The sequence below is a fragment of the Brachycentrus maculatus genome, unplaced genomic scaffold (genome assembly GCF_059751285.1).
Source record: "Brachycentrus maculatus isolate JH-2025_06_01 unplaced genomic scaffold, ASM5975128v1 h1tg000012l, whole genome shotgun sequence".
Lineage (NCBI taxonomy): Eukaryota > Metazoa > Arthropoda > Insecta > Trichoptera > Brachycentridae > Brachycentrus > Brachycentrus maculatus.
In genome coordinates, this window is record NW_028280766.1 from 1899247 (window position 1) to 1919941 (window position 20695).

General features: G+C 29.8%; 1 protein-coding gene across 1 annotated transcript; it reads left to right on the forward strand.

The window, feature by feature from the left end:
• Positions 1-865, forward strand: LOC148313440 (GILT-like protein 1). Its single transcript, XM_088263403.1, has one exon. It carries the CDS (start codon positions 31-33, stop codon positions 655-657), a length of 627 nt encoding a protein of 208 aa, XP_088119529.1. The 5' UTR covers positions 1-30; the 3' UTR covers positions 658-865.
• The last annotated feature ends 19830 nt before the right edge of the window (positions 866-20695 follow it).

Consider the following 20695-nt stretch of genomic DNA (forward strand, 5'->3'; position numbering starts at 1 on the left):
GTCAATATTCCGTGAGAGAAACACGCAAAGATGAGTTTCAAAGCATTAAGTGTGGTTCTATTCTTCATCATTGGGACGAGCTGCATCCTGGGTGAAAACGATGTTGGATCTCGCGCTGACAAGGTGAAGTTGTCAATCTACACCACGAGTCGCTGCTCTGACACTAAGTGGTTCATTACTACCCAATTCTACCCTGTCTACAAGGAGTTCCAGGATAGTCTGGACGTCGAGTTCATTCCATGGGGCAAGTCTAAACGCGAGAGCGATGGGTCCATAACTTGCCAGTTTGGACCCACCGATTGCACGGCCAACCGTCTACAGTCGTGCGCTCTCTTCATCCTCCACGAAGATCAGGCCAAGCAGGCAGAATACATGGACTGCGAGTTCAGGACCCTGTCTTCGGTCGATTTAGACTACACCTGTGTTAGGCAAGTCGGAATCACGGATTCAGAAGCTAAGCAGTGCTATGATTCCATGTTCGGCGATGAGCTGGAAGCCTATGCAGAAGCGAGAACTGGAGAGATCACTATGGTGTTTGTTCCTACAATTGTTCATGATAATAAATACGACCCCAATATTCAATCCGCAGCATATACCAACTTCAGGAATTTCGTTTGCAGTGTTCTTCAGCAAAGCGACCCAAGTGCATGCCAGTAATGCAAATAATATAAAATATCAATATTTTCCATTCAATTTAACGACTATTATTTTTATCAAAATATAACCTTTTTATTTATATAAATGATATTTTTTTAATAAAATTATTGTAAGGAAAATATAAATGAAAATTGTTCTTTATAAGGGAGGAAACCGACGAAAAATCTGAATGTATAATAAATCATAATAAATTTTTCAATGAAAGTTATATTTAATACACTTTTCCTTCTTCCTTTGATCCCAATAGTATACAGTGCGAGTTACTTTATTTAATGAAAAAACGACGTTGTGAAGTTATCATTTATTATATAACTGCATTATAGTCTTGAATTCCGTAAATACGGGAGTAGAATATATTTGAAGGGATACATGTGATATAAATGAAACAGTTTAGGGTAAAGGTATATGCTATGTACAGCTATATGCGAAAGGATCTGAAGAACAAATTATGGGATCTATTATTTAAGAAGGGAGAAGAGGAAAAGGCGTACAGCAGTAAAGTTAAGGACATTCAGGATTTTAAACCCACACTCGTACAAGTTTGACAACCGTTCGTGCGCACGGCTTCTTAAAAAAATCCACGAATTGGGTATGTACACCATCATTTCAACATAAAAATTCATACCTTGAAAACAATCCTTATAAAATGCACAATACATTCATCTTTGGACTAAAGGGCGTTGCAAAGATAATAATTTGATTTATGGGACATTAAAATTGATTTTAGAAAATAAATCCAAAAAAATACGTGAAATGGTTAATGAAAAAAATCAAACTAATGGTTTATTTTCTGTCATTTTGATGCATTAAAAAATGCTTTATAAAAAAAAATGTCGCGTGTTCAAAACTAGTGATATAATTAAATGCATGAACCAGAATATTCAGCTGCATACTTTCGATTTGTTTCAATTTAATATGTGGACCTTTTCACTGCATACATCAAATAGATTAAAATGGTCTGAATTACTTTCGAGCAAATTTTATTTAAAAATTGAGATATTTATAGCACGTGAGTGGAATTGGGATTTATTAACGTTTTTAATTTATTTCGTATTTTTTTATTATTATTTATTAAGCACAGTACAGAGTACAAAGTAAATAAAGACAATATTTTATTCAGTGATAATAAAGATAATATTATCTGTACCCGCAATAATCTGGTTTTAACTAAGCTGTCATTCATATTGTATGATATTAATATTATGACAACAGACAGTGATATTATTTACAGATTTATACAACATGACACCTGTTCTCTCTTTTAACTGTTCCACATGCCTTCTTGGCCTTCCTTTTCTTATAATATTTAGTATTATTATCTCATATATATACTTCCATAACATATTATTGCACTGATATAAAATCATCGTACTGCATGATATATTTTTTTGTTGTTATCAGTTTTTTTTTTTTAAATATGGTACTTCTTCTGAAACATTTTTTTGAAAGATTTTGTAAAGAAAAATACGTGCATACTAAAAGGATATATGTACGGGGCTACTTGAACATTGATGTGTTACTTGAGCCCAGTACAAAAAAAGATTTAAATATTTATTTGATCTAAAATAATAAACGTATCGACATAATTCATTGTTTCCCTGACAGGTGACACTTCGCTCACTCCTTTCAAGAACGTCATAAATCAAAAAACTTGATTTTTCAGGAGAACGTTTTAAAAGTTTAAAAATATAATACAATGTATTAAAAATAAATATCAAGCCACTTATTGAACTTTTTACTGTGCAACAGATCTTTTTAGGTAAAACCTGAAGGTTTTTCTACATTCGAAAAATATTTAGTATATTTAAAAAAAAAATTAAACACTACCTTTTTTTCAAAATGCAAAAACAACACTTTCTGCCCTGTAGCGGGTAAATATTAAGATAAAAATATGCTGCTTTTGCTGGGATATAGTACGTTTTCTGGGCATTCCGAAAACATAGAAGCAATAGAAGTAATAGAAGTACAGGAAGCAATAGAAGTACAGGAAAATGGAAGAAAACTTAGCATGATCAAGTTTTTAAATACTTGAAAGTGATCAGGTCAGGAGTTGGAATAATTCGCGCTTATGTATGAAGTGATGCATCAATGTGAAGGAGAGGAAGATTGTTTGCAAAGATAGATTCTTGTGGCTTTCTATTATCTCTGCCTACCTTTGCGGAGAAGCGGCATAATGGTAAGTTAGTTGGTTATAAAATGCTGTCTTGTGCCTTGCTACTTTATATACACCGAGACAAGATGGCGGACTGCATTATGCTTGAAACGTCAAATGAGAGTCCTATAGAGGTGAGTTATGACTAATGTTAATATTGTCAACGTGCCGGAAGAGGAAATGGATAAGTGCTTCAATTACCCTCTTGGTGATGAATAGCAACCTGCTGCACAATATATGCATGAAAGTATACCACTCGATGTCTTGCATTATTGCAGTACTGGAGGATAAAAGTTATCTATGGGTGGAGAAAGTAGCGTGTGACAGTATTAAGTGTTTCGTTCGTAGCATTTTCGACACAACTTGCGAATGAAAACTCTTAATAATTTTAAAAAATGATTCATAATAAATACGCATTTAATAAACCAAATATTTTAGTTTTGATATCACACGTAGCGTTAAAAAACAAAATAAAAAATCTGTCGTGATTTTAAAAACTGTTTAGACCATGATTATCATTCTACTGAATTTGTTTATTTGTTTTTTTTAAAATATTTTATTAATTTATTTAATTTTTTAATGTATAACCCGTTAATCTTCTATTTTCAAAGGCTTGTCTGCAAGTAGGAAAGTAAAGATAGGGAAGGTAAATGTAAAAAACACATCAAACATACAAAGACAAATTGAAAATAAATCATTTTTGAATTTATTTTTCAATCGGCGGGAATTGAACTCTGTTTGAACGACAGCTGTTTTGCCTTGTCATACAACCTTGCTATTTTGCATTATCAGATAGTGTCCAGAAATATCAGGTACACATATTGATGAACAATTATTATTATTACAATAATTATTTACGACGATAAATCAAATGTTAGTAAAACAGTATTTACTGATGATTTTAAAAAAATCACCTCAATTCAACTTCTTCTTCTTCTTCTGCTATCCACACTCAATGGTGCATAGGGCACTGTATCGTATCGACGCAGTTTTATCTTGATCGTTAATCATGCAAGCAAGGTGATCGGTTTTTGCTTCGTACCATTCCAGGGTGATTTAGGATAGATATGAGAGTGAAAATTCCCCACATTTATGTAACCCTTCTGGAAATCGAAACCGAGACCTCCAGAATGGTACTAAAACGCGCTAGCCACTGCACTATAGTAAAAAAAAATTGTAGTATAAAATTGAAAAATTTGACATGATAAACAAAAAAAAATCTAAATCTGCTTTAGGTGCAAAGTTTGATACTTTTAGTGAACAGTGTATGAAAAATATGAAATATGAAAAATAAACGTTTCGTATATTTGTGTTACACTAAAAGGATTACAGAACAACGATTCATGAGATATTTATTTATGGTTTGTGAAACAAATAATGGTTTCTTGAATATAAAAAGGAACGTGACGAAGAATTCATTTCCTACAGAGAACAAGGGAGTTATTCTTATGTTACAGCCACTTGCGCCTCACATAAATAATTAAATAAATAACGTTTACTCGAAGACTATACGTTATATCTTTGTATTTGCATCTATATAACGAGAGTTAATGTTTGTTTATAAAATTATACACACACATACATATGTAAATGTACAATATCTCCCATATTTCCATTCCGTTGTTTTCCCCCACAAACGAACAATGTCACAATTTTGACGACCTTCCTCTTAAACCTCCTTTATCCGTATTTTATTGTATTATATAGAAAATAAGGATAAATATTTTTTGAGAGAAGATAAGGATGTTTTAATGACTTTTTTTTTAAGAAAGAATGTCATTAAATTTCTAAATTATGTTCTAGAATATTTGTTTATTTATTTGTCTATCAAATTTTAATAAAAACATGCATTCATAGTCGGTGCACATTGATATACTATGTGTAGGTACCTATGTTTAGTATTTTGAAATTCAAATGCATTACGAGTATAAAGGTAGTGGTATGGTAATATAACACTCTCTTTATCATTCATGGTTTATTTTGTGTAATACCACTCAAAAATTTACTTCACGACTGCTGGTTTCGAAATAATCATTAAGGAAATAATTATTTTCTGGTTAAGTTGACTATAGACTAAAGTTACCGTTAGCTACATAGGGCCCCGTGTTCGATTCCCAAGCGGGTTAGTATTTGATTTTTTACTCAATTTATTTACATTATAACCCTGGGTTGATACATAAAGTGCAGGACTGATTACTTTGCTTAGTAATGATTAAGATAAGATTCACTGCGTTAATACAATGCAATGGTCTATGTACTGTTGGATGTGAATAAGGGTTAGAAAAAAGTTGAAAGAAAATATTAAAAGTTTATAATTACTAAAGTTTATTAAAGAATGACTGGAGCAAAATATTTATATTATTAACATAACTCGGGATAAAAAATATTTAACTATACATACATGTCACATATTATAAAGTTTGCCATCCTCTGTCATATGAAAATAGTACATTAAAATTGGAAACCATGTGATTTGAGCGCACCGCGTATAGAATTTGAGAATGGGATAATTTCTCATAATTTTTTAAACTGCGAACTCAGTTTTAAAAATATAAACATTTCGAACAAAAATTCACAAGCACGCAAAATTTTTGATCGATTCAAGGATTTTTTTAAATGATTAGTCGATACTTCATAGTCAAACTAAAAAAAATGGCTTTAAAAATAAATAATTTGCACGTAATACCCATACAATAATAGTACAATCTGTTTCAGTCCAGATTTATTCACTCCTATAAACATATATCGCTCACTCCTTTCAAGAATGTCATAAATCAAAAAACTTGATTTTTCAGGAGAACGTTTTTAAAGTTTAAAACTATGACACATTGTTTTAAAAATAAATATCAAGCCACTTATTGAACTTTTTACTGTGCAACACATCTTTTTGGGTAAAACTTGAAGGTCTTTTCTCCATTTGAAAAATGTTTAATATATTTAAATAAATAATTAAACAATACCTTTTTTTCAAAATCCAAAAACAACATTTTCTGCCCTGTAGCGGGTAAATATAAAGTAAAAAATATGCCTCTTTTGCTGGGATATAGTACATTTTCTGGGCATTCCGAAAACAATGCACAACTGAAAATTGACGATTTTTTATTTATGACGTTCTTGAAAGGAGTGAGCGGTATGTACGATATACACATTAAGTTATTTAATATATGTTGGTAGGTAAATTTTCCTACTATCGAGATCGTTTACCTTTTTCCAGTCCTGTGCCTCTTGTGAATAACTTGAAATATGGCTGAATTGTACATGAGTTCAGCACAAGTTCAAGATGTAAGGAGTTAATTTTCTCTCAGAACTATGTATGTGAAAATGTAAATCAAGGTATAATTTGGTTAATAATGCAAGCCAATATTTAAAATACTGTTTTGATATTATTCGATGGTATTTTTGTCAGTTTCAGCGAATATGTTTTTACAATTGTTTAATAAATTGCTTTGCTTGTTTATACACCATTCAAATCGATCCAAAAAAATTAAAAGTTATTAATGTATGTATTAATAATGTCTTTGTGCTTAATAATTCACAAAATTGAGCATTGTTCATTCTTCAACGAACACTCAAAATGTATTTTAAATCAAAGATTTCAATTTTGATCAAAGCAAATTGACGTTTTAATTTAGAAGAGCTATGCAAATATACACTTTGTAAATATATATTTATAAATAGATTTTGTATATTTGCAAAAACTCTAACATTTTAAATGGGTGCCTAAAGAGAATGTTGGGTGTAATTTTGTCAAGCCTTTCGCCGGTCTGACGGTGTCGTTAACGTCAAAACTCGGTCTCTGGTCAAATAAAATAAAAGTGGAAAAAATCTTAAGTTGTTTTTTTTTACTATATGCATTATTTTCTATTCAAAGTACGAATTTAAAAATTACAATAATCGGACTATTTAGCATGGGTAGATATAGACAGAACGTATGGGCTCATCTTAGATGGGTAACCTTTTCTAGCCAATGTGTCAAATAAAACTGTAAAATTAGAGTATTTTCAAAAAAAAGTTTTCATCAATCATCATTTCATTACGATATTATTGTGTTGATATGAATGACGCCTTTTCACATGAGATAAAGAATATGGCTTTAATTTTTAAAAATCACAAAATCTCCAGTTATAACATAATTCAGTCACGTAAGACGCGTGTAATATGATATACCCGTACATGTCCATTGCATGGACGTGATTTTTTCAAACGTTTACTTAACTACGTATGAAATACAATGTATCGGAATTAATAACATGAATATTGGGAATGATTGAGGCATTGTATTATCTTCATTCGAAAATCTTTACGATATGATAAATAAAATAAAAACTTGTGATTATATCACTATATTAAAGATAAAAATCGGAAAATATAAATTGACTTATTTAAATCAATTCAACAAAATCAATATAATTCATTTTGGATCATGAGGGTCAATTATGTTAGTAATTTATGTATTAATTTTAAATCAAACACAGATTTTTTGAGTCTACTAAGTTGTATTTTATTAACAAAAACACATAAAAAATTATATTGTGACAATTGTTTCGCCTTGTTAGAGCATTATCAAACGAATGTGAAGATCAAATGGACTACGGTCCTTATGTAGCTATACAATTCTAAGTGACAGTTTTAACACGTGCAGCAATAATTTTTGGGAGACAACAGTAGCTAATGGGGGATGTAGGTATGTACCCTTATATTGTACCCTAACAAGGTGTTTTTGTTAACAAAATACAACTTAGTAGACTCAAAAAATCTGTGTTTGATTGAAAATTAATACATAAATTAAAATGGAGTACTACAAATTAAACGCCAAATCAATAAAATAAAAAAATAATAAAAAAAATTAAAATAAAGTGTTAGTAATCATGCGTATCATGTTTTTATAATTTCCGCTGTGACATGATTTAAAAAAAATAATACAGATTTCAAAGGAATCTATGTTAGTTTGAATAAAAAAAAATTTTTGATTGAAAATTGTCTTTATAATCACAATATACATTTCCATCATATTTTCAAATAAGCCCGTCGCGTTAAATTTGAACATCTTAAAAATAAGGAAAACCTTTCTTGATTTTTTAAAAAAAGCGATGAAAAAAAACATTGACTGTAGTAGGCATTACATTTCATAATATTGTCAATATTTACTGTCGTAAGCCTTCTTTAAAATATTATATAAACAGTTTTTATTCCTTTTTTCTTCGACCTATTTTAAAACCATATGTTAAGAAGAGATTATTTTAAATTTACTTTTCTTTATTATTCATATGTATTGGTGAGTAAAGTTTCTTGCTACGCGACACCGATTTCCGTAAGCTTACAAGAGAGACACTTTACGTAACTTTTCAACATCTCGATAAGGTTTTGTCATTTCAAGAGCAATAATACAAATCCTGCACTTTATAAACTTGAAGATATCTCAAAGTTTTACTCGCGTACACTTGTGTACACTGAGGAACAAAAGTCTCGTCCTTGTTTTTGATGCCATTCACTCGGAATTCAATATTAATTTAAAAGTAAAATATTATCATCCTACATCGTTTTTTTACAATAAACAAACTTCAAATTATATGTTGTGGGAATTCAAATTGCAAAATGTAATTATGACAATGTTTTCCTTAATGCTTGAGTATCATTAAATTACATATTAGTTTTTGACATCTCATCAAAGATGAAGAAGAATATGGAAGTCTGGGCATTTACGGGGCTAACGACCGTCATAAGCTGGTTTAAGTGATCACTTTACACGTGTAACATTCACCAATTCTACCTATTATTGACAACCACACTACTCAAATTCTTGGATGTTCTATATTTGAATATATATATATATATATATGAACCAATTTAGAAACCTTGTTCTTGAATCAGTAGAACTTCACTAGAGACATCTTTTGGGGAGATGTAAAGAAGCTTTTTTTTATCAAGCAGAAACTCTTATATTAGTATGTGAGGTCCGAATTTTGGATTATAATCACATACATGAGAAACGCCAGAAAAAAAAACATTTTAATTTTTATTATTTAAGCTTATAATTTGACCAGATAATTTATTTACAACATTTTGAGTGTGTCCAAATACTTGTTCACAAAATCTGGATTATCTCCAATTACAGAAGTTATTTTCGTATTATTTTTTGACATCTCAAAATGTCAAAAAATAATATGTATTTGGAGTATTTGGACACACTCAAAATGTTGTCTTTAAATTACACTTATAATGATAAAATATTATCAGGGTACGAGGTTTTTCCCACGAATTGCAAAATTTTATCACAAAATAATATATGTTAAAAAAAGTGTTTCAACTGTATGAAACATGTGCATGGAAGTCTGAGAATCTCAGGGCTTACGCCTGTCTTTTTGCTGGTTTAAGCGATCACTTTATAAACTTGTGTAGGGTTTACCATTCTGCCCATTAGTGAACATCCATATTGCACTAATTTTTTAAACTTATATTTATGTAATGATCTTAGATCCTGCCGCATACCGGTGAGGTTTTCTATACATTCATGAATTATGGCCGATTGTTACGCCATCAGTTAAGCAATTTGTGAAGTATTAAGCTTATTCCTTTTTTATTATTATATAAAGTTACGATACCAAAAAAAATACATCTGTAGGGTAAATAATCCAGTGTCCCATATAATAAATAAAATTCTTAAATAATTTATTATATTAAATTGCTATTTTATAAAGCAAATTAAATACATTTGTCAAAACAGTTTATACATGGCTGATGTTTATTGCTAGGGCATATTATGACGACATCATATTCATTATATATGTTAATACAATATATCATAAATTAATGTTTTCAACTGATTATTTATCCTTAAATATATAAATTCAGTAAATAAGGGACATGTTGACAGATGTTGATACCTTACTGTACACAGTGTACCCTACTGTACAATAGATACGCTATGTATTTCAAGCTTACACTTGTACAATCGTAAATATTTTATACACTCTCGAAAATGGATATATGTTGTGATCCTGTTAAAAGTTTGACCTTGTAAAGAAAACGTTGTACAAAAGGTTTTTCTTAATAAAAAAAAATCCTCTAATTTTTTTCTCTCATGGAAATTACTTTCGTTACGTTCAGTATGCATGTACTGACAAACCAAACAAATGCAACTGACTTCGTTACGTTTAACGAATTTTTTAACGACAAAGAGTAGATATGATAACTCTATTATCCATCCATCTTTGTTCATATTTTGTGCAAAGGTGGCAATATATGAGCAATGTATATTTTCAATGTGATCGAGTTCACATGACGTCTGCCAAACTTCGCACTGCTTGAATGATAGCGACCAGTGATCAGTCTTCCATTAGTATTCATGCATTCGGGAAATGTTCAAAGGATCTATTGAAAGTTTTCGGCGCTTTTGAACTGCAATCAATGGCACCTGGTCGGCCCAACTTGCCGTACAAATAGTCAGTACGCGATTCTATTAGAAACACATTTTACAGCGAGCAACTTCAACGTAACGAATAACGAAAGACCAGTTTTGAATGATTTTATGCAAAAGCAAGTGGAGAGTCTTGCATCCATGTGTTCAAGAAACGATGTATGAACTTTACTTACTGTGCTTATGTGAGAACTGTAAACCTTTAAGGTTTTTGACTCAAGACTCATACACTTATATAAAATGAATCCTAAACTTGAATAGTTTTTGTCTCAAGACTCATACAATTGTACAATACGAACGTTAAACTTAAATAGTTTTGGACTCAAGACTCATACACTTATACAAAACAAACCCTTAACTTGAATAGTTTTGTCTCAAGACTCATACACTTATACAAAACGAACCCTAAACTTGAATATTTTTTGTCTCAAGACTCATACATTTGTACAATACGAACGCTAAACTTAAACAATTTTTGTCTCAAGACTCGTACATTTGTAAAATACGAACGCTAAACTTACATAGTTTTTGACTCAAGACTCATACACTTATATAATACGAAATCTAAACCTAAATAATTTCTGACTTAAGACATTTCTGATTTCGAGACTTGTACTTCAGTAGTACTTACGTCACTCATGCATGTTTCTAGTACGAATATGTCACCCAAAGTGTCCTCAATTTTACTTTCATTTTCCATTTCTGACCGTTTATCCTCCTCCATTTCCTCTCTTATATAGCAGTAATAGTTTTAGTCCTGTGGTTCGCTTTACCGTCATGCAATTAACGATCAACATAACTCTGCGTCGATACGATGCAGTGCCCTATGTACCATTAGGTACGGATAAGGGTTAGAAGAAGAAGTTAACTGAGCTGCAGGGCTGATCACCAATTATTCTATCAAGGATTAAGAGAATAATTTCTAATTAAATTAAACGTATTTTCTATAATCTTGTATAATTGAAATGACGAGTACATGGGATGAAAATAATAATTAGAGAAGTAAAGTACCATATATATTTATATATCAATGGGGATATCTCATAAATACTGTTCGTTCACAAAAGGTAGATATTTCTTTAGAATGCTAAAGATTTTCTACGACATTCATTTTCCATTTTATCTGAGAAAGCTTCTTAATCCTAACAATGGAGCCATTACCTTTCATTTTTCCAGGATACTTTTCTTATTCCTTCCCCGTTCGCCTCTTCAAATTACTGGGCCACTTCAAACTATTATAACCGCAGTCGAATAAATAAATCCATCATTAATAAACCATTAAGTGCTGAAATTTCCAGTGAATAAATATAAAATACGCCCAATTAAAATGTTTAAAATACTTATTGAAATTCATTAAACGTACAATGACTTAAAAACATTGAATACATATTTTTCATAATTTTTTATGCGATCTCTCAGACGAACGTGCAGTAAGACAATATGTAATAGATATTCGAATGGTAATTTAAGGAAATGATGCAAGAATACCCATTTAGGTTATCTTTAAACGAAAAGTTTTCAATGAACGATTTTTTTCACATTTCAATTAAGATAAATATATTCTAATTATATTCTAACCTTATCCGGTCCTCAGTGGTGCATAGGGCACTGCATCGTATTGACCCAGTGTTGTCTTGATCGTTACTTACATCCAGGCAAGTTGATCACTGCTGCGCTTCAGGGACCAGTCATGGGTTATTTTAAATAAATATTAAGGTCACTAATATTATTTTAAATTACCCTATTATTACTAATATTTATTTACTTCATTAAAAATCACTAATATTTATTTTCACCCCCATTTGGGAATTGAACCCAGAATCTTTAGCATGGTAGATAAACACGTTGATCATGACACCACGCAGGGGGACCTATTAACATAAAATACCACACACGAGATTATCTCTCCTGTTCCCAACACAGATTCAAATAAAACATATTTAATTAGCTAGAAGAAACAAAAATCCACTTAATGATCTCTAAACCTTGAACATAATAAGCAAGGTAAATAATAAATGCAATTCCCATTAAAAAAACATAAAATACCATATACGAAAACGAAACAGGAATAAATTGTAATTTCCAAAAAAACACGTTTTCCTCGATAAAAGTGCTCGAACTAGGGTCAAATATCTATGTTTGAGACCAGCATATCGCTGTAATATAAGGGGCATACCTAAAGAGTTTAATTTAATCACAGTAGCTTTACAGATCACGAAGAAACCCCTAGAGATCATCGTGTATGTCGGCGGTCCAATTTGTGTTTGCCATTAGGATCTCTTTGAGGTTTAACTCCATATGCCCAACCGTCATACAATTACCATACAGGGCACACTGTAGACTGTAATATCCTGACATATGTATGTATATTGTGCATATGTGTAATAATCTTGTACAGCAATCAGATTTTTAGGGACTCTAAAATATAAAATGACTCCATGTCACATTTTAACTAATCTTGACATATATCGTTAACATATGTACACAAATATTTCAAACAATTTCTTCCCGGCACGTCTTAAAGTTATAGACATTTCTAAAAATGTTTTGGAATCTGTATTTTAAGTATAAATAAAGGGATTTTTAATATTTGATATATCGTAGTCGTACAGGAGAAACGAATCAACTAACAAACCGTAAAATGTTCAGGAGGGCCATTCAAGTCACTTGCTTGGCAAGAAAATGAATATCAATGCAGTTAGTCGTTTTTAACAAGTTAATATATTATGCTTCCAAATTAAAAATCGCTTTGGGATTTTGTTCAGGGCAATATTAAGCTAGTAAGATATCAAATAGTCAATAATCACGTTTTTGTAAAAATTGCGCTTGGTCACTTTCTCCTGTATGACTACGATATAAGTATGAAACCACACTGTGGCCACTTGAGATACTCAAATAATATTTATTACTTTTACAGTTTTATACGTAGGGAGCTTTTTGAGGAATGTTTGAATGTTTGAAACAAAGTTTGTCTTATTAGTGTTACATATTATGTTTAAATGTGTACATATGTATGTACGTGATGCGTGTTAGCTGTTTTAGAGTTAGTATAAATTTATTTTGTTCTTTTTGTAACTTTAACTACTAAATACATTGTTTTCAATGAAAAAAAAGTTTCTTCGTTATCGCAATATTGATTGAACCCTGTTTTTATTTTTTTGAAAAAAAAAAAATAGTATTTGTAAAATAAGTAACATGCAAAGTCTCTATTCTGAGGGTTGTTTGAAGGTAGGAGAGTAAGGATAAAAAAGAAAAATAATTAAAAATAAATATTTCCTTCGTTTATTTTGCAATTTCGGGCGAATCGAACCCGCGAAGACAGTATCGCAGTCGACCGTCTATCCGAGTAATCTACGGCGCCTGCCTTATATATAGAAATTCTAATTCAATGGTATATTATTGGATAATCCTATTGTGCTGAATATAATTGAAGACGCTGTACGCATACACTATACGCTGTTAAAACGGCTAGGGTGTATTTTGCCTTGTCACAGTTTACATAGATACTACAGACTGATACGGTTTAAGGCTGTTGTTGGTAGGCAAATAGAGACACTCGAAGCGGGTGATTTATGTATAATGCTGGGGAGTAAATCATATTTGCATATTAGTATTGTAACCAACGTACTTAATATCAAAAGAAAATATCTTTAGTGTTAATGAGCAAGCCTACTTGAATATTCATAACGTCCTTAATAATCCTCCACGGTGTTTCTCAAGAGAGAAAACTCGTCATATTGTTTTATGTACGAGTGTATTAAAATTGTATCCATAATAAGGTATGTATTAACATAAATTAAATGAAAATGATTTTTTTTATATTTACTTGTGTTTCTAGATATCATGACAATGGAAACGCAAAAATATAATATGAAAGTTACTGAATGCGAATTTCCTTGCAAAAAATTAAAAATACCTCGAGTGATATATACTGTAAAATAGGTTGTTCGTAGTATTTGTAACTGTGTACACATATATATATATATATATATATATATATATATATATATATATATATATATATATATATATATATATATATATATATATATATATATATATATGTATATATGTCCGCCTCCGTAGTGTAATGGTCAGCACGCTCGGCTACCGTTCTGGAGGTCCCGGGTTCGATTCCCAAGGGGGGTAAAATAAATATAAGTGATTTTTTCACTGTAATATTTGTTCAATATTACCATGGACTGGTACCTGAATCACCTGATCACCTTTCCTTCATGTGTAAAACGATCAAGATAACACTGCGTTTATATGACATAGTGCCCTATGCACCATTGGGGTGCGAATAAGGGTTTATATATATATATATATATATATATATATATATATATATATATATATATATATATATATATATATATATATATATATATATATATATATATATATATATATATATATATATATATATATATATGTATGTATGTATGTATATATAACGCTCTGTCTTTACAACCATTCTTTGCTTATTCCACATTCATGCATCTCTTCATACATGGCCACCGATTTTTTCAACTACTGACCTGACCAATCATAACAAGTTATTTCGTCTTCCTCTCCTCCTTAATACAACTACGATCGTCTTAGGAATTTACTTTATCATTCGTTCCTCACTCCCTCGTTCCACATGTACAAGCCGTATTAAGATTAATATTAAATGAATAAAAATAAGTACAAATTCAATAAAATTTAATTTTGACACCCCTAAACATTGAGCTCAGACCTACGGTAGTTAAGTGTGCTAACTATTACGCTACCAAGGTTTATATTATAAAACTGATATAATTAAAATTTGGAAAGTTACAACTAAAAGATAACTTTCGTTTAATCGTTTCCTTTGTAGCAGTAATCGTTTGTATCGACAAAATAAAGTGGATTCAATAGCAAACTATCTCGAAAGAAACATTAAATACTATAGACTGGCCCAAATTGAGTACGCTAACGGGCCAGACAATATCAGTCAAAAACTAATTAAATAAATTTAAGCAAATCGCCTTCACCTCTAGCTTATAGATTTAACCTGACGTTATAAGTTATCAATCGTTAAATTGGATTGCAGGCAGTAGTGAGCGTAGAAAATAACACTGCTGAGATAACAAAAAGAACTACAAATTATGATAATAATTGTAAGAAAAGTTAACAGTTATTTTGAGGCTTGGATACATCTTTTGATATAATTCTAGTAAAATTATAAATTTCAATTTTTTTATGTTAAATGTTAATATTTCAGTATGAAAATGTTACAAAAATTAAAAAATCGTAATTTTTTATATGTATATTTTTATAAAACCCATTCGGTGATCCAAAATAAATGGTCTGAGAAGGTACTTTATGGAAAGATTTATATGTTGTGTCATATTTTCTTATTTTGTTTTAACGTTATGTTTTTTTTTAAATATTTTCTCATTTGTTATATTTTCTCATTTTTTATATTTCCTCGTTTGTTTATTGTAAATATGCTTCTTACCGTATGTTTTTCTCATTTATTTCTTCTAAATATGCTTCTTGTGCCTATTTATTATACCTGTTTATTGTTTTTATATTTTGCCATGTATAAGTATTAGTTTTGGTTGTTTAAAAAAAAACTTTTTTGCTACTTTATTATTTATGTTCCAGTCTTGTTAGCCTTAATCCCGTGTCCCAAAATGAGAAATAGAAATTACTCGTCGGGAATATTATATGTACATATGTATGACTTATGCATGTAATATGTTTTGAAATAAATAAATAAATAAATGAAATACTATGATTGCTACCAATAACCAAAATATTTAAGTTATAAAGCAAACATTACATTCACAATATTTTGAGTGTGTTAAAATTAATTTTCGCAAATTTTGGATTTTACTCTACTTATTTACATCAGTAGTTATTTATATAAATATATTTTTTATTGATTTTTTAAACATAGATGAAGAAGAATATCTTTGTCTGGTTTATTACATGAAGGTTTCTACTAATAAAAATAACTAAGAACAAATAGCACTAAGATCATTAGAATGGCAGCTTAAATTTAACTACTGAACTTTGAACAGTGTGGTAATCAATCATGACTAGAATGCTGAATGTTATATGTATTTTAAGTGATAATTTAGTAGTAAACCCTATCCGTATCATTCATCATTTACTTTGTGTAGTACCACTTAAAAACTCTACTTAACCATTCCGTCATCAGTCTACAGTTGTCTTGATGATGGAATGGTTATTCGGAGACCGGTTGGAAAATTTAATTGGTATTATATAAAGTGAAAGATGAACGTTAAGAAAAGTATTATATTACTATACTACAGTGTAAACAATGCTTTTAAAATACAAATTCCTCCATATTATATTTCATCTATGTTGAGGTATCAATAAATAAATAAAAACTTTATAATAATTTACATATTTGAACAAGTTACTTACTAACTTTGAAATAATTATATTTCGTATTTTATTTCAAATATAAACTCGCAATTTTGACAAAGAAACTTATCTTAATGTACATTACGTAACGTAACTTAAAGTTAACGTAACTTAAGGATAACAAAACATTCACAATAAGTCTTCTTTCCATTCCGGTTATAAAGCTTTCTTTGAATTAATAGGGGGAAAATAGGAGCACATAATTATATAACGGATCGGGGTTGAGTGTCTTGAGTAAGTCAGCAGACAACATTCATTTTATATTCTCACGATAATTTTATTATGCAAATGAAAGCTTCATAAGTCCACGCTTTTTAAGCTTGTTCTGAATCCTGATAAATGTTAGATATTTATCGACGTTGATTGAAAACCGCAGAACATGTACCGAATGTTTATGAGTGAAATTCCGTCGCTTTCTATCACAATCAAATACCTACAACAAATATTAATAAACCAAGTGGAATTATAAATTACGCACTAGTATACTAACCTATTTAATTACTTTTTGTATTAATTTCCAAATCAAACACAGATTTTTTGAATCTACTAAGCTGTATTTTATTAAAAAATACATAAAAATTAATATTGTGACAGTTGTTTCGTCTAGTTATGGTAATTTCAAACGAATGTCATTCATTTTAAAATGTAAAATTCTATTGAAAATCAATACTCGATAATGTAACATTCGATAACTAGGCGAAACAATTGTCACAGTATTAATTTTTATGTGTTTTTTAATAAATTACAACTTCATAGACTCAAATAATCTGTGCTTGATTAAAAAATGAATACATCAATTGAAATGGAGTTCTACAAGTTTAACGCAAAATCTTTTTTTTTAAAATTATGTATGTATAATATTAATGTTATTTTTTTAACCCATATCCGTAACCGATGGTGCATAGGGCACTGCATTATATAAACGCAGTGTTATTTTGATTATTAACATGTGATGGAAAGGTGATCAGCCCTCCGCTTCAGGTACCAGTCCAGGGAAATATTAGAGGAATATTAAAGTGAAAAAATTACTTATATTTCCCAATTACTTGAATCCGGGACTTTCACTATGGTAACCGAGCTGGAGTCCATATTCTTCTTCATCTATGTTGAGATGTCAAAAAATAATACAAAAACTCCTATAATTGTGGAAAATCCAGATTTGTGAACAAGTATTTGGACACACTCAAAATGTTGTAAATTTGAAACCTGTTTTGTGTGGAAAGATAAGAAATTTTCCTGTTTATTATATATTTGAACCAGGACTATTCGAGATTAAACATGGTAATTTACAGTTTATTTTTTATATTTGAGTAAGGACATCTCGAGAGTTAAAAAGTAATTTACAGTTTTCATTTATAAATAAATATTCTTTTTACTTACTTTTTTTTCAATGCTAATTTTACTTAAAGGATCATTACAAATAATTCATCATCATGTTGAAACTAGTTAAAGTATTTTGAAACTATTTAAAGTATTTTATTGAACAAAATACATTAAATACTAAAATGTTTTGTTGATTATTGTTGAAACTGTTGAAAGTATTTTGTTGAACAGGGCCAATCCTTTTGTGCTTTTAAATTCCGTTTTGGCGCTTATAAAACAAATTGGGAAATACGTAATTGAAAGTAAATTTAAGAACGTTGCTCTGAAACCGAAATCCGATTAGGTTGAAATTTATATGTTCAAGAGCCTTTCATACTTTTGAAAGATTTGTTTCTCCAATTCAAAGGTCAATAATAAGTTGAATGATTTCAAACAATTCTTAAGAAACTGAACAACAGAATATTTGAGTCAAGTATTTTGTAAATTATCCGCCGATAACAAATACCTCTACTCTTTATTTTAATAACAATTTTGCTTTAAAATTTAATTTCGATAATAATATTGGATTTAAAATTTTTGATAAAGTAAAGAACTGATTTTTTTAAATTTTATTTTTATTTATTGTTTTTATAAATATTTATTAGTTGCTTTAAAAAGATTCTCCTTGCCTATTACGTATAAGGATTTATAGCATATTCAGTTTATATTTCATAAAAATGATTGTGGATGCGTATAGTTCATAAACTAATCAGGTTGATCCCTAAAAATAAACCAAAGATATTACAATAAAATAGACATAATGGATCTAATTTATTATATGAATCAAGATTTGTCACATAGCTCATTTATTTGTTTTATTCGTCTTATCGCTTACTCCTTTCAAGAACGTCATAAATCAAAAATCGTCAATTTTCAGTCGTGCATGTTTTCGGAATGCCCAGAAAATGTACTATATTCCAGCAAAAGAGGCATATTTTTGACGTAATATTTACCCGCTACTGAGCAGAAAATGTTATTTTTGCATTTTGAAGAAAAGGTACTGTTTAGTTATTTTTTTTAATATACTTAATTTTTTCAAATGCAGAAAAAACCGTCAGATTTTACCTAAAAATATCTTTTGCACGGTAAAAATTTCAAAAAGTGGCTTGATATTTATTTTTAATATATTGTATTTTACTTTAAAACTTTAAAAACGTTCTCCTGCAATATCAAGTTTTTTGATTTATGACGTTCTTGAAAGGTGTTCGCGATATTTTCTAAATAAGACACCACGAGTCCTATTGCCTTAACAATTTAAGACAACTGAATACCTTCTTTTGGAAGTGATTTAGCCTTCATGTAAATAATGATCAAAACAACACTGAATCCATCCAATGTCGAATCCTATGCACTTATTGGGTTAGTATAAGGATAAGAGAATCAAGATATAAAAATAGCTGGTTATGTGATCACCTTATACATATGCAACATTTGTCATTCTACCCATGATTGACAACCAGATGATTGACTCGGATATTCAGAACTCCTAGATATATCATTAACCTTATGACGCAGTACCTACATATAAGTCCGCGACAGCTATCTATGGTGGATTAAAAAAAACTTTTATTTAGCAGAGACCCTTTTATTTGGATGTTATCAAAATCCAAACCCTGGATTATTTTTTGAAACATTTTTACATATCTTTTTCATCTATGTTGAGATGTCAAAAAATTTAAAATCACCCTTAAATAGAGAAAAATCAGGTTTGTGAACAAGTATTTGGACACACTCAAAATATTGGGAACGATATTTATAAGATCAAAAATTAAATACATGTCATAGAATTATTAATAATACATAATAATTATGTGTTTGTTTAACCTAGGCACTATTAAATTTATTGATTATAAAAGGAAGTGTTTTGATCAATATACCACAGTTAAATATATATATTTTTTAAATCACGGCTCACCCCTGGTTTTAAGCAGATAAAACTCAGGAGTTACAATAAGTAGTTACGCCATATAATATCAGCAAAATAATCTAATTCAACAAACTTTAAATGGAAACAAGTACGAAACAATTAAAAAGTGAATAATGAACCGAGTCGAACGAAAATTGAAATTAGATTATCTAATTTCTGTTTTATAAGATGAAATTGGTGAAAGGAAAAGACTGCGCCGGAGGCGTCAGCATCCCCTAAGGAAAAAACTACCCATTTCTGAAAAGCAATTTAGCTTGTGTACGTCGCTGTGTTAATATTTAATCGCGGAAGCAGTTCAAATGACGATGATTGAATAAAACATTGTTCGACTTCTGGAAATGTGAAAATTTCATATCTGAAATTAATGAACGTAAATATTTTTGCGATAGACTCACGTTTTTCACGTTTTTTTAAAAAAAAGTTTACACATTATAACTTTTAGCTAGTCCGAAATCACAACGTGTTATCTACGCAGATACGTCAATTATTGGTAGATATTTTACTTAACTTTTATTAAGTATTGGATATTAAAAGCATATAGTAGAAAGGAAAATTAAAGTCTAAGAGAAAATGAGAAAATGAGAAAATGATAAGAGATTTAAGTAGGATATAAATTTGATAGGACTCTGACAAATAAGGTTTCCTTATCGAAGGTTAACCCAGAATAAATTAACCTAATCTTTACTTCAGAAAGAATGGGATACCTTAATTTCGGATACATTCACTTGCTATCGAACATGGAGATGAAATGAATAGT